This window comes from Zonotrichia albicollis, chromosome 2 (assembly GCF_047830755.1).
Source record: "Zonotrichia albicollis isolate bZonAlb1 chromosome 2, bZonAlb1.hap1, whole genome shotgun sequence".
NCBI lineage: Eukaryota > Metazoa > Chordata > Aves > Passeriformes > Passerellidae > Zonotrichia > Zonotrichia albicollis.
The window spans coordinates 14,491,450-14,505,797 of record NC_133820.1 but is presented as its reverse complement, the minus strand read 5'-3'; the positions used below and the strand labels follow the sequence as shown (position 1 = coordinate 14,505,797).

Genomic DNA, 14,348 nt, shown 5'->3' with positions numbered 1-14,348 from the left:
AGCAGAAATGAACATGTAACGTAAGACCAGAGGGACCTGGTGTCCTGCAGGAAAACCTGTTCCAATGAAGAGGATTTCAGGAAAAGGCTGGAATTAGCCTGTTTTCCACTGGACTTGAATAAAAATTTGGATTTTTGTGTTTCCTGACAAGGTCCATTATTTCCATATTTGTTTAATCCTGTGTGTGACAGAAAAATAAAATGTAAATTTTCTCTAGAGGAAAAGGTTCTAAGCCACCTATCAGACATGGTGAGCTCTTTCATTTCATTATTTTTAAATAACTCACATTTAAAATGACACTTAACAAAATGCTTTGTGCCAGCATCTTTCTGCATTCACACCATTACTTGTGGAATTGCAGTTTAGTTTTAGGGTTCTTCTGTGCAGAACTAAACATTTTCCCCAAAGAACTATAGTGATTTTGGAAATATTGTTTTAATTTATCTTTTACAATTGAAAGCTGATGGACATCTTCAAAGTCAGAATTTTTATTCAGAGAAAAAGGTTTTTTTTTTCAGAAATTCAGTTTTCTTTCAGGAAGCTGTTTTGTTGGCTTATTCTGTGGTTTTCCTTTGAGTTAAATGTCATATTTCAGCCAGACTGCAAAGAAGCTTTCCCATAACAAAGCACTGTTCATGTGAGAGCAAAAGCAGACCCTGGGGACAGCCACTTGATGACATGAAAAAGGTCAAAAATGAGGAGCAGGGGGAATAAATAAAGTTCAGTGGGAATCAGCCAAATCCTGGGGTGCAGTTCTTGAGAGATTAATTAAGCACAGCCATTGTTAAGACACTACAATAGAAAATGGGAAATGGGCTTCAGCGCAAGGGAGGATTTCTGCAGTCACCTTTAGAGCAGAACATGAGGTTTCAGTGACAATGAGGCTCCCAGGGACACCTGGCTGGGGTTTGTGTCACCAAACAGGAGCATTCCCACCAGGGAGCTGTCCCAGATAAGGACATGCTGTGCTGATGTCTCATGGACAAGAACAGATCTGCTTATCTGCAGTAACAACGTGTTTATCAAGGCTGAACCAAGCATGGAGCTGGAGCTTTGCTCTATTTCAAGAAAAGCTGATGATGTGATTTTTCTTTTCATGGAGAGGGCGTAGTCAAAAGATCATCTTGTGATGTGAGGAGTTCAAAGGCAAGGCAGTTTTCTCACAGTGCTGAATTTGTACCAAGTGTGGTTCAAGTGCCACCAAGTACAAACACACACAGAGCTTCTGCCAGGGCTCTCAGGGCACAGGTGTGTGATGGATTGGAGATCCAAAAATAGGAGAGGAGAGCAGAGAAAGAAAGGAAGAAAGGAAGGAAGAAAGAAAGGAAAAAAGAGAGAAAGAAAGAAAGAGAGAGAGAGAGAAAGAAATAGAGAGAGAGAGAGAGAAAGAGAGAGAGGGAGGAAGGAAGGAAGTGGCGGAAGGAAGGAAGGAAGGAAGGAAGTGGCGGAAGGAAGTGGCGGAAGGAAGTGGCGGAAGGAAGTGGCGGAAGGAAGTGGCGGAAGGAAGTGGCGGAAGGAAGGAAGGAAGGAAGGAAGGAAGGAAGGAAGGAAGGAAGGAAGGAAGGAAGGAAGGAAGGAAGGAAGGAAGGAAGGAAGGAAGGAAGGAAGGAAGGAAGGAAGGAAGGAAGGAAGGAAGGAAGTGGCGGAAGGAAGGAAGGAAGTGGCGGAAGGAAGTGGCGGAAGGAAGTGGCGGAAGTGGCGGAAGGAAGTGGCGGAAGGAAGGAAGGAAGTGGCGGAAGGAAGGAAGTGGCGGAAGGAAGGAAGTGGCGGAAGGAAGTGGCGGAAGGAAGTGGCGGAAGGAAGTGGCGGAAGGAAGGAAGGAAGGAAGGAAGGAAGGAAGGAAGGAAGGAAGGAAGGAAGGAAGGAAGGAAGGAAGGAAGGAAGGAAGGAAGGAAGGAAGGAAGGAAGGAAGGGAGAAATAGAGAGAGAGAGAAAGAGAAAGGAAAGAGAGAAAGGAAGGAAGGAAGGAAGGAAGGAAGGAAGGAAGGAAGGAAGGAAGGAAGGAAGGAAGGAAGGAAGGAAGGAAGGAAGGAAGGAAGGAAGGAAGGAAGGAAAGAAAGAAAGAAAGAAAGAAAGAAAGAAAGAAAGAAAGAAAGAAAGAAAGAAAGAAAGAAAGAAAGAAAGAAAGAAAGAAAGAAAGAAAGAAAGAAAGAAAGAAAGAAAGAAAGAAAGAAAGAAAGAAAGAAAGAAAGAAGTGTAATTGAGTTGTGGTTGAGATCAAGAAGTGGTTGAGACAACTTCTTTCTGGGCAGGGAATGGAAAAACTGGAGGGGAAAAAATAGGTTCTTTATGTCACCAAATCTGGCAAGGGAATCTGGAGAGGAGGTGGAGAAGCTGCCATGGTGCAGGGAACTGGCCAGGCAAGGCACAAGATACCTGCAAACCCCCAGTGCTGAACCCCCTCTGTACAGACAGAGCTCAGAACCCACTGCAATTACAACCAGAGTAATTCTGGATTGATTTTGCCAGATGGTAAAATCTCTAATAAACAGCAGTGTTGGTCTAAGCCTGGGCAGGACATCTGCATGTCACACTCATTCATCTTCTTCTCAGAGATGACCTGTAAAATTCACATTATTTGCTCTGAATCTGTGGAATAGTCCTCAAGAAATAAGAGATACGAGGTTATTCATGATGAAAATGCAGTACAAAAATCAGTTGCAAGTCTCAGCAAAAGCAAAGTTTTTGAAGTGTAGGGTTCTGGGAGGTGGCAAAGCTAACAGACTAAATAAATTAAAGGCAATTTGGTTGTGCATTTTACATTACACTTTATTTCCATGCAGTGCTTGGAAGTGGGCAGATACATCTGCCTTGCACAGAGCCAGGCTGGGGCTGTTTCTTTGCTTTCTGGTTTCATTTCCAAACATGGATTCTGAAATAAAGCACAAGTAGTGTTGAGAGTCAAGACATCTGCACCAACTTAGTTCCACCAGGTGGGCACTGCTACCTTCCTGAGGCCCTGGAAGTTACACAAGTCTCTGATTTTGGCAGTAATTTTAGCTAATGTGTTAAAGTCAGCCGTGGAAAAGCACAGGAAACTGCCAAAGATTTCTAAGGGCAAACATTTGAATTTACTACATTTGCTTTATGAGGAAAGCTTTTATGGTTTCGGTTTTTTTCTTTTTTTTTTTAATATGGTAAAGCACTGAAATAAAATAGAAGTAAGGAGTAAATGAAAGAAAGGGAAATGAAAATTTAGATGTGTAAATTTAAGGAGCTTGTCCCAAGAAGCAGAAAGGAATAAATCAACTACAGCCTGTCTTTTTGAAAGGAAACACTGTTAAACACTGAATTTGGGAGGATTTATGCATAAAATGAGCTCCTGGGGGACTTTTCCTGCAAGACTCTGCACAGATTATCAATGATGTCAGTGTGTGCCATTCCTTGGTGGGCTGGGCTGAGGAAGGGGACTGAGGAGTACCCTGAAACTTTGGAAGTGATGAACTCTCTATTGTCTCTAAAGATTCTTTGCAGCATCCATTTCAGTGCAGCTCAAACTTCTGACAACAAGAGGCAGCTCTGCAGAGCAGTTCAGAGCACAACTGTTGTTTTTACTGTTGTTTTTAGAGATGTTAAAGATTTTAACAAAGAATTCCCTGCCTGTTTCAGTAATTTTCCCAATCCTGACTCCCCTCAAACGTGCCCTTTTTGGACATAACCACTTTAGGCCACATCTGCATGAATAAATGTCTTTCTCCTTCACAGATTTGCCTTATGAGCAAGCCAGGAGATCAGCATGGACGAGTCACAGCCACCCCAGCCCTCAGTCGAAAGGTAAAAGCATCTGCACAGCTGGGGAAACGTGGATTAGGCTCCAAAGGGAATTGCTGGAGCTCTGGAGGGGTTTTATCTGTGCCTTTTTGGAAAGCCAATTGTATGGGCAGTGCTGGGAGGTGTCCCTGGGCAACCACATCCTCCCTTAAACTCAAACTTCATCAAGTCCATCACCATAGAGCCTTAAAAAGCTTTTTATGAGCTTTCAATCCTGTTGTGTCCATCCTGGAGCAGAGGGCAGCAGGAGCTCCAGGCCTGGGGACCTCTCATAGGTTTGGTGACCAACTTCCTAACCCAAAAATAACTATATGGGATTTTTTTTCCATTTTCAGCTTCTCAGCCATCATCCTCAACAGTTCCCAAAACAGAAGACCAGCGTCCTCAATTAGGTGGGTGTAATTTGCTTTGAATTCTGCCTGGATTTGTTGAATGTGATGAGAAGAGCACCCAAACTGCACAATCTGGTTCAGACCACTCCAGCTGGAGACCACCAAAACCCCAGATGTGAATGAAGTTTGCTCTGCAGCTGGATTTGGGATGAAATGTGTAATGTTTAAAGGCAGTGACAACCTTCCAGAATGAAAATGCTCTTAAAACAATCCATATACAATTTGGGTACAAAGGTGGAAGGTAGAGATGTCAGAAGACCTGAGTGGTTGAGATGGCAGCAGCTGGAAAATCTACATGACCCAACACAACAGAAATATTAGAGGGGTTCTTAATCTTGTTGGAAAACTGAGGAGAAAGCAGAAGTTTATGGGTTTTTAGAGTAGTGGTTTAGCAAAATGAGTGCCTTTTGTGTTCTCAGAGCAGCAAATCCATGGTGTGGGACCTAATCCCTTATTGCAAATTCAGCTGGATTTTGGACAGGTAGCTGGAGAGCACTCCAAAGGTCCTGAGATAGTCATGGCTTTTGTTAACAGCAAAAGGTTAGAAGGAGGAAATAAAAGAGATTTAGAGGATATTCTTAGCTCAGAAGACTCTGAGCCAGGTTTTATCACATGGATTTTAGATCATTATTCTGGTTTTTGTTAGAGCCAAACAAGACTAGGTGCATGACTAGGTCTCATTAACTCATGCATGGACTGCCTGGGAAGTATTACACTGAATTTTACGCAAATACTGTTTTATCTAATCTGGCTTTCCAACCACGAGAATCCTCCTAGAAATATACCAATGATTTATGTAAGTCCTGAGGACCTTTTAATGGCTGTGTGTGAGCTGCACAGATAATTTAAATGTGTGAGGAATGTAACCTGATTGTTGGCTGTGAAAGCCACAGGGTCACTCAGTGCTTGCAGCCCCTCACTTTGGCTTTGGTCCTGCTGTCACATCCCTCCTTTTTTCCCTGTTGGACTTCAGGACAAAATAAGTTTTCATTTCCAGAGGGAAATACTGAGATGCTACAGGCACTGTAAGGCTGACAGAGGCTCTTCTGAAAACACCAGTTGCAGGGTTAATCCATGGGATCCCTCACTGCAATCCAGTGATAAAAGAGAATCACAGAATCACTGAGGTTGGGAAAGACTTACAAGGTCATTGAGTCCAACCTGTGTCCCATCCCCACCTTGTTCCCAGCCCAGAGCTCTGAGTGCCACCTCCAGGGATGGGGATTCCACCACCAGAATGCTTCATAACAAAATTTACATTCTGAATATATGCATCTGCACATTCTTACAGTGCAAAAAGCAAATGTCTGTCCTTGCACACCGAGTCTGAAAGGAAAACATGCAAATATGGCCATGGAGAGGGAGAAAATTGCTCAGGTGTTGGACCTGCTGTCCCACCAGGCAGTGCACACCGCCCCTTACAAGGCTCAGAAGTGGTACCTAAAATATTTGACAATGCTGTTGCATGATTTTAAATCTTTCTTTCACAATTTTGTAGATCCATATCAGATTCTTGGACCGACCAGCAGCCGACTTGCAAATCCAGGTGAGAAGGGATTTTTGTGATTTTGGAGGCTTTCCTTTCTTTCACTGCTGAGTGTCCCCACTGCAGCTGTAAGACCAGAGCTGAGGTCTAATCAGGATGTCCCTGATTTTCCCACTCCTCAGGGGGAGCTGATGATACCCAGTGTTGCAGAATTTCTGAATTACACAAGGGTGGGACTGAGGAATTTAGAATCATTAAGGTTGGAAAGGACCTCCAAAAAGTCCAGCCTTTGAAGCTGGAGTTCACTTCAGTTTCCTGAACATCAGGATTTGGTTAAGGGGTGTAAGAGACCCCATCTGGTCTCCAGTTACCCCTCCAGAAGGGTACAAATCTCTTAACCACTCTTTATCAGCTGTGTCCCAGATTCTGTTAAAATCCACATCACAGTATCATACTGGCCTTGATGAATACAAAATTTTGGGATGATATATATAAGAAAAAGAAAGCAAAAAACAGGAAAGTGTAATCTATTTGCAAATAATAACTGGGTCAAACACTTCAAAAATATTGTCCCACCTCAAGAAGGCAGTGGGGTGCATTGTGGAAAGGGAGGTGTGGCTTAGAACACAAACACAGACTCAGAATCACTCAGGTTGGAAAACACTTCAAGGATCATTGAGCGAAACCTTGGATTATCATGTTTTTGCTTAAGACCAGAGATCTCTGGGTGATTTAGTAGCTCTGCTTGGGAATTGTGCAGATTTCACTGCTCCAAATCTGCAGGACACGCTGTGGCTGTGCAGCACCATGATCAACAGCACAGCCCACCACAATGGACTGGCACTGTGTGCTCCACTTGTGTCCCTTGCCTGGACAGTCCCAGGGCACAACATTCCTCATTCCACACAGATCTCCTCAGCCCCCATGACAATGGCTCGTTTTGCAGCAATCTCATGTCTTTTCAAGGCCTGAAATTGCCAAAATGCTGATCAGTTTCCTTTCATTTCTACCCTCATCGAGCACAGTTCTAGATTAGCTGACTCTCTAAACAGTTTTGTGTGGCAGAGGAAAGTAATTAAATAAGTGTTAAAAGTAGGATTTTCCAAATGGCCTGAGGTGGTGGAGGTTTTCAGGCAGCACTGGTCTTGACTGGAAGTGGGGGCCTACATCTCTTTAATTTGGTCATAAATCATGGCTTGCCAAATTTTATCAAGTGTCCATTTGGTTGATTTCATTACTGTGAATGACATTAACACGATCTGGATTGGGATTCTTTTTTAACATTTGGGTATGGAATTCCTCCACACCATCATTCCTGTGCTTTAACATGTTTTGTGTGTTTATAAATCAGTGGAATTACTCTCTCATTAAAAGGAAATTGACAGCAACCATTTATTTTCATAGGACTATATATTACATTTGGAAGGCAAGTGTTTATGTTAGAACATATGTTGGATTGCTTATTCAAAAATTTGTGTTTTGTCCAGTGCTGAACTGTTTATTGATTTTCAAAGCCTAATCCTCTTGTTATGTTTCGTGTATTAAAACTTGCATGCCTTGCTCATACCATGGATTCTTTTGTTTGTTTGTTTATTTAATGCATGTTAATGGAACAGAAGAAATTCATTAAGGCCAGTTTGGATAAATACAATTTAAATGAATATGGGTTTCAGTTGCACTGAAGTATAAACTGCTAATGGGTTTCAGATGCTGCTCTAGCTCGATATTGTAATTGCTACTATAAGCTTTCTAAAGAAAAGCTTGTTTATTATACCCACATAGCTGGTTTGGATAAGAAAAAAAGAAAGAAACCCAACCTATTCCTGGTCAGAGACGTAGTTCAGAGTTAGCACATCCAGGCTGGTTGGCAAATTCTGCTGACACCGTGCTTGTGAAACAGATTGCATCGCAAGCTGCTTCAGCTGCATTTTGCATCATTTCAGTGTTGCTTTGTTAAGAAATGCTAAGCTTCTAACACGGCTGTCAGTGGCAAGGCCCTTTGAAATCTACTTTCACTTGTCTAAAATGGACAAATTTTGTTGCCCTACCTCACTTTTGCAAAGTTCACAGCAGACTGTTTTCTTTTTGCGGTGGAATTGGCAGAGAGCAAGAAAAATACAACAGCAACATTTTATATCTTAATGTAAAATAATCATTTTAACTCATCTGAAGCAGAATGATGACAAGGATGTATTTTATGGACCTTTTCACTGTTCTTGCAGTTGTTTTGCCCTCTGCTTGTATGCAGTGTAACAGCAAGCTAATAAGTTTCCGTTGTGCATTTCCCCAAATGCTGCAAAGGGATGATATGGTTTGGCACGGGCCCAGCTTGCTCTAAACTTCTCCATTTTGTGTGGGCTCATTCCATAGCAGGGAACATTGAGTTGCAACATAATGCTGTGAGAACAAGCCGAGTGTTACGCAAGTGAAAGCTGTTTGTGCTGAACTTTGGAGATTAGTTTCCTAAATGAGCCCTGTATTATTTCCCCATCAATTGTCTGCGCTGAATGACATTAGGTAACAATTAAGCCTCCATGGAATGGCATTCTGCCACTCACATGAGGGAGAACACGACACATTACAATTATCCCTGCTCTTTAGGGTTTCGTGAGGCAGTCCTGGGAGAAGGGGGACAGTAATAGTTGCCTCCTCAAGCCAGGTCTCATAAGCTCTTGGAGGTCTATTACTCACCCAGGATAGCTCAGCTACCTTTGGAGGCATAAAATCAGTGGGATGGCTTCTGTTGCAGTGTTGGAAACAAAAAAGTTTTAATAAGAGGCAAAATAGCAAACAGAGAAAAACCAAGCTAGGTGCAAGAGGTTCTTGCTCCTGGTAAAACACTTCAGAAAAGCGATTTGTGTCTTTGTTCTCGTCTTTTTCTAGTAAATTGCTCAGGACTTTTTGGCTCCTGTCCAATTGGCTATCCTTAAGTTTGAGATGAAGTTGCCAAGGTCCTATGAGGTGTCTTTTTCACCTAATCGAGGAGAGATGCTTCTGGGCTTCTTTCCTTTTTGAGAGGACAAAGGATAGTTTTGTCACTCCGTAGTTTTGTCAAATTCCTATAGGGGACTGGCTACCAGAAAGAGTTAGGAGCCAACATTTCCTAATGGGGTCCTTGGGGATGAAGCAAAGTAGAAACCTGACCCAAGAGTTCTTTCTGATAAAAAAGAATTAGTAGCAAGTGTCACGTGAAGTCAGTGGAATAAAGATCTACGAACCTATTGTGAAATTGCATGCATATATATTTTTATATTTAAGAAAAAGGTAATATAAGATATATTTCCCTCTGGAAATAAAATATAATATATATATTAAGAAAAAAATATATAATATAATATAATATAATATAATATAATATAATATAATATAATATAATATAATATAATATAATATAATATAATATAATATAATATAATATAATATAATATATAAACAAAATTATATAAAAATTATTGTGTTTATATATATAATGTATATTTATATTTTTATATATATTAAAAAATATATATATTTAAGAAAAAGATAAAAAGAGATCTAGAGTTCCCAGAGGTACACATGTCATTTTAGAAGAACAATTCCCACATGCCTCCCGCTCTGTAATAAAGCTGTAAATATCAGCTTTACAACTTTCACAAAAGCTGCAAAGCTTTGTTTGTTTCCCCAAATCGGGGCGAGCCCGTGAAGTGTTATTGACATTCCCGCTGTGTTCCTCCCCGCAGGCAGCGGGCAGATCCAGCTGTGGCAGTTCCTGCTGGAGCTGCTCTCGGACAGCTCCAACTCCAACTGCATCACCTGGGAGGGCACCAACGGCGAGTTCAAGATGACGGACCCCGACGAGGTGGCGCGGCGCTGGGGCGAGCGCAAGAGCAAGCCCAACATGAACTACGACAAGCTCAGCCGCGCCCTGCGCTACTACTACGACAAGAACATCATGACCAAGGTGCACGGCAAGCGCTACGCCTACAAGTTCGACTTCCACGGCATCGCGCAGGCCCTGCAGCCTCACCCGCCGGAGTCGTCCATGTACAAGTACCCCTCGGAGCTGCCCTACATGAGCTCGTACCACGCGCACCCGCAGAAGATGAACTTTGTGGCTCCCCACCCCCCCGCCCTGCCCGTGACGTCCTCCAGCTTTTTTGCCGCCCCCAATCCCTACTGGAATTCGCCGACTGGAGGGATCTACCCCAACACCAGGCTGCCAGCTGCTCATATGCCTTCTCATCTTGGCACCTACTACTAAAGTGGGGTTGGGGGAGATAAACAGCAAGGCAAAGCGAAGGAGCTTCTCACTGGGGTTCGGTCCCTGAGGAGTCGCAATGAACTCTGTTGGAGTACTCGAATTAAAAGTGCCTAAAGAGACAAGCGAAGGTTTGGCTGGGAAAAAAAAAAAAAAGCCCAAAACCACATTAAAAATAGATGTCAAAAAGACTTTTTTTTTTTGTAGTAGGGATTTAAAGGAAATATCCAAGAAGTATTAAGATACTAAAATGTAATGTATATGGGCATCGACTCTGTGGACCAAACAACAATAGACTTGTAGGTAGAAGCATGAAATGATAAGGAAAACCTACGGAAGCTGGTGGTCTTAAAAAGTTGATAAGCTTGTGTGTAAAGTTTGATATCATGCTAGTGCAAAACTGGGACTATACTACAGCAATATAAGGATAAGTCTATAGTGACCTAACATACAGTATCTGGATCATTACAAAAGAGAGGGAAAAGGGAAAAAAAAAAGGAAAAAAAAAAGCCGATCTGTATTTAAAAAAATAGAAACATATCAGCAGAAGAGACTGGTTAGTGTGGAAGCTGATTTGAAATAGAACAGCAGTGTTGCGGTTAAAGTCAAATGAGATCCATTCATCAGAGCGAATCAGCTACTCAAACTGTGAAGAAAACCCAAACTTTCAGATTCCTTGACAGTTTTACAGGAACCCTGAGCCAAACGTGGGAAATGAGAATGTGCTGGAGGGCAAGTGTATGATTGTAGATCAGAGGCCTGCACCTGGCAGAGGAAGCAGGAAGGAGAAGGAGGAGGATGAAGGTGGTGAGAAGGGGAGGAAAGAAACTTCTTGACCAGTAGAGACTGAAAAGACTGAAAACTTTGTAGTGTTGGGACTATGAAGAAACACTTGTTTGGACTTGTGAAACATATTGCTCAGTATTATACCATTCCCAGTATTTCAGGAGGAAGAGACTTGATTCAGTCGTTATAAAAAGTGGGAAAAGGGAAAAAGCAGAAGGAGGAGCGAGAAATCAGAATATGCATCTCTCTTTTTTTTTTTTTTAGGAAAAAAAAACAAAATCAAAACTGGAATTGTGTCTGATATTTAAAAGTTACCAGTTGGAACCTCATCATTACCAAGGGAGTTTGTTTTCTGTGGGTTAGAGCAAGAGACAACCCCTGAGTGCCAGAACCAGAAATCACCTGAGTATTTTTGTTAGGCGGGCGCCAGTTTTTCTTACCGAGTCGCGAACGCTGTGCGTTTGTCAGAATGAAGTATACAAGTTCAATGTTATTTTTTTTTCCTTTTTATATAATTATTATATAACTTATGCATTTATACACTACGAGTTGATCTCGGCCAACCAAAGACACACACACACAAAAAACAAACAAAAAAAAGGGACAATCCGAAAAAACCAAAACTATTGTGGCCTTGAATTTTAACTCTGTATGCTTAATGTTTACATTATGAACATATTAGTCCTTAGATTGCAGAATGTATGTAATAAAATAAGCTTGGCCTAGCATGGCAATTTCAGATTGACACTGTGGTTTGCATTTGTGTTTGCATTTTTTGTGTGTGACACCCATGCCAGATCTGCTACTCACCAGGTAAAAACAGGCCGGGATTTTTGGGCTGTGAAAATGTAGGAGCAAACAGGCTGAGTTTAAATGCACAGGTGCTGTGCATCTTCTTTTCCAGACAGATCTGCTGAAACACTTCCAGCCCTTCTTCAACAGTGCCTTGCCATCCCTGTGGTGAGCTGCTCTGGCCCAGAGATTGCAACCATCCCCAATTAATTCACCGACAGCTCCACGCCCAAGGCTGGAAATGAAGCCTAAGGGAGGCCTCTAAGGAAGAGTATTCATGCTCAGAAATTATCTTTTGTTGTCATGAAGTTATGCTGCAAAATCTCAGCCTGAGATGTATCTTCCTCCTGAATCGTGTGTTGAATTGCTTTGCCCCCTTGCCCTTAATACATTCTGTATCATTATTAGTAAATAAAGTGAATAATGAGTAATTTCCATTATTCCCCACTTTAGAATGGAGTGTATGGCTGCCTTGTTCATTTGTCATTGCAGCCCATCCTGGCTGTTACAAAGGGCAGGGGTTTTTATTTTTCTATTCTGGCTTTAGAGGCTTCCCACTCTGTACCCTGGGCCCCAAAACTGCATCTGGTGCCTACTGGCATAAATTCATTCTTTCCCAACACCATCTGAGGAACTGGTCTGGAAAATCATCCCTGACATTTATGAGTGTCTCTCCACAGTGTTTGCTGCAGGAATCCCAGACAGCTCAGCCCCCTGTATCCCTCCTTTTTGCTGTTCTTTTGTGTTCTTTTTCCCAGACAAAATGGGTGTGGTTCCAGGTTTTATAGATGTTCTGCAAATCCATTTTTTGGGGAGCAATGGGAGCCAAGTCACCAGGCTTCATTTTAGGAGTGTCTTGGTGGCAGTTTATAAGCACAGAATTGTGTTACCAATGTGTGAGACCTGAGCAGGGAAAGAAGCAGTGTAAGGCTGTATTTCTAAAAAACAAAAAAAAAAAGAAAGAAAAATATGAACTGTTGGAAAAGGTCAGTCACTGTTTTAGAAAGGTATGGAGTTAAGGCAGGCACACCTACGTGTGACTAGAAAGTTAATAATTTGCCTTTCAATGGAAATAAATCCACAGATCCTCACTTTCTGCTTCATGTGTACTTCCAACCCAAAATGGTAAGTGTATTTTTGAACCAGCTTTTAATTAAACACTAAAAATACAGATTTAAATAAGCTCTTTGTTTGGATGGGCAAGGACGTGCCTGGATGCTCCAAAGCATTCCCAATGCTCACAGGGCTGCCTGCAGGATTTCCAGATTTGGTGCCTGGCTGCTGTCCTGTGCAATGGGAACAGCATCCTGGCATTGGGATCCAGATCCTGGGACAGGGATGGAGCCAGAGCAGATGGAGCCCCCTCGTGTGAAGAGCAAAATCCTCGAGCTGGCCATGGGAAGGTCACTGGTCACCCATTGCAGGGCTAAACCTTCCTTCAGGACTGCTCCCTGCCTTCAGGAGCCTTGGAAAACACAGATTTGGCAAGATGGCAGTGAAGGATGGAGAGACCCTGCTGCTGCTGCTGCTTTGGGGTTATTTGTAGGGTCTCCCTGTGGCCATGGCAAGGGGTGAGCCCAGAGCAGAGGAACTCCGTGTCCACACCATGAGAGATGTTCAGTGAGGCTCACACAGACCCCAAAACCTTGGCTGGATCTTCTCTTTCCCACTTAGCACCTGGACAGCACAGCCCTGATGTGCAGAAACTGGTAATATTAAAACCTTTAGCCCTTTACTTAAATTCCTTTAAATTTATTTAAGTTTCTTTCAAAGTCATTTGTCAGCCAAGCTGCAAACTTTACCCAGATTCCAGAGTCTGCCCTTGGTACCCCAAATTCCACAAGCCTTGTAAACTGCCCACAGATCATCAGGGATTCAGACCTTCCTTCTGCAATTATTTTTACCTCAGACTGTTTCTTGCCCAAGCTTAAATATAATTTGAAAATAAATTTCTCATTACATGTGCATTACAGGTAGAAGAAACCACTTTACCTATGTCATATGATGAGTCATCCCATGATCATTTTCTGTGCCATCTTCTCAAGTTTTGGTCACATTAGGAAAATAGTCTCTGATGATCTAAATTGCTGTCAGAGGGGCACCTCATCCATCTAAAGGTTTTGGTTAATTCCTGAATTTTTCCTCCTGATGCAACACAAATCCTTCATTCCCTCTCTGGGCAGTGGTGGGAGCACTTGGAGATCCTGCCTGGCTCTGCTGCTGTCCCCTGGGTGCTGTGACCTCTCCTTGGAGGCACTGGCAGCTGCAGGGACATCAGAGCACAACCCAGCATGAGCCCTGCTTGAAGAAAGGTTACTGAGAATTATTTGAGGTGGTTCATGAGGATATTTGGGCCAACTGGAATGGGAAAATTATTTCAAATTTAATTTATGGTATCACAGAGTGGTTTGGGTTGGAAGGGAAAAAAAGGTCCCAACAGGGACACCTTCAACTGTCCCAGGTTCCTCCAAGCCCCAGCGCCCAGCCTGGCCTTGGACACTTCCAGGGATCCATGGGCATCCTATGCCGAGGCCTCCCCACCCTCACAGGGAAGAATTTCACCCTAATATCCCATTTAACCCTCCTTTCTGTCAGTTTGAAGCCATTCTTCTTGTCCTGGCACTCCAGGCTCTCGTAAAAACTCCGTCTCCATCTTTCTTGTCAGCTCCCTCCCCAGCATCTTTTTAAAAGGGCACATATTTTCAAGAAAACTATCAAAACACCCAGGGTTCTTAGGCCAGGAATTGATGAGATGTCCTTTTAAATCACTAGATTGAGGACTTCTCAAAACCAGGCTCAGAAAATGTTGGGTTTGCATGCCAGAATATTGGTCCATATATATTTTATAGAAACCTAAGGGGCAGAATAATTTTCTGTGCCCAGT

At 42.6% G+C, this 14,348-nt stretch overlaps 1 protein-coding gene across 4 annotated transcripts in view; it reads left to right on the top strand.

Annotated features, from left to right (window-relative positions):
* Window positions 1-12,459, top strand: part of ERG (ETS transcription factor ERG) — a 150,092-nt gene extending 137,633 nt beyond the window's left edge. For all 4 annotated transcript variants that reach the window (XM_014272184.3, XM_014272181.3, XM_005494270.3 and 1 more), the window contains 4 exons: window positions 3,706-3,774; window positions 4,107-4,163; window positions 5,662-5,709; window positions 9,369-12,459. In XM_014272184.3, the coding sequence (XP_014127659.1) occupies window positions 3,706-3,774; window positions 4,107-4,163; window positions 5,662-5,709; window positions 9,369-9,889 (695 nt within the window). In that variant the 3' untranslated portion in view covers window positions 9,890-12,459. The remainder of the gene's footprint in view (window positions 1-3,705; window positions 3,775-4,106; window positions 4,164-5,661; window positions 5,710-9,368) is intronic.
* Window positions 12,460-14,348: the final 1,889 nt, after the last annotated feature.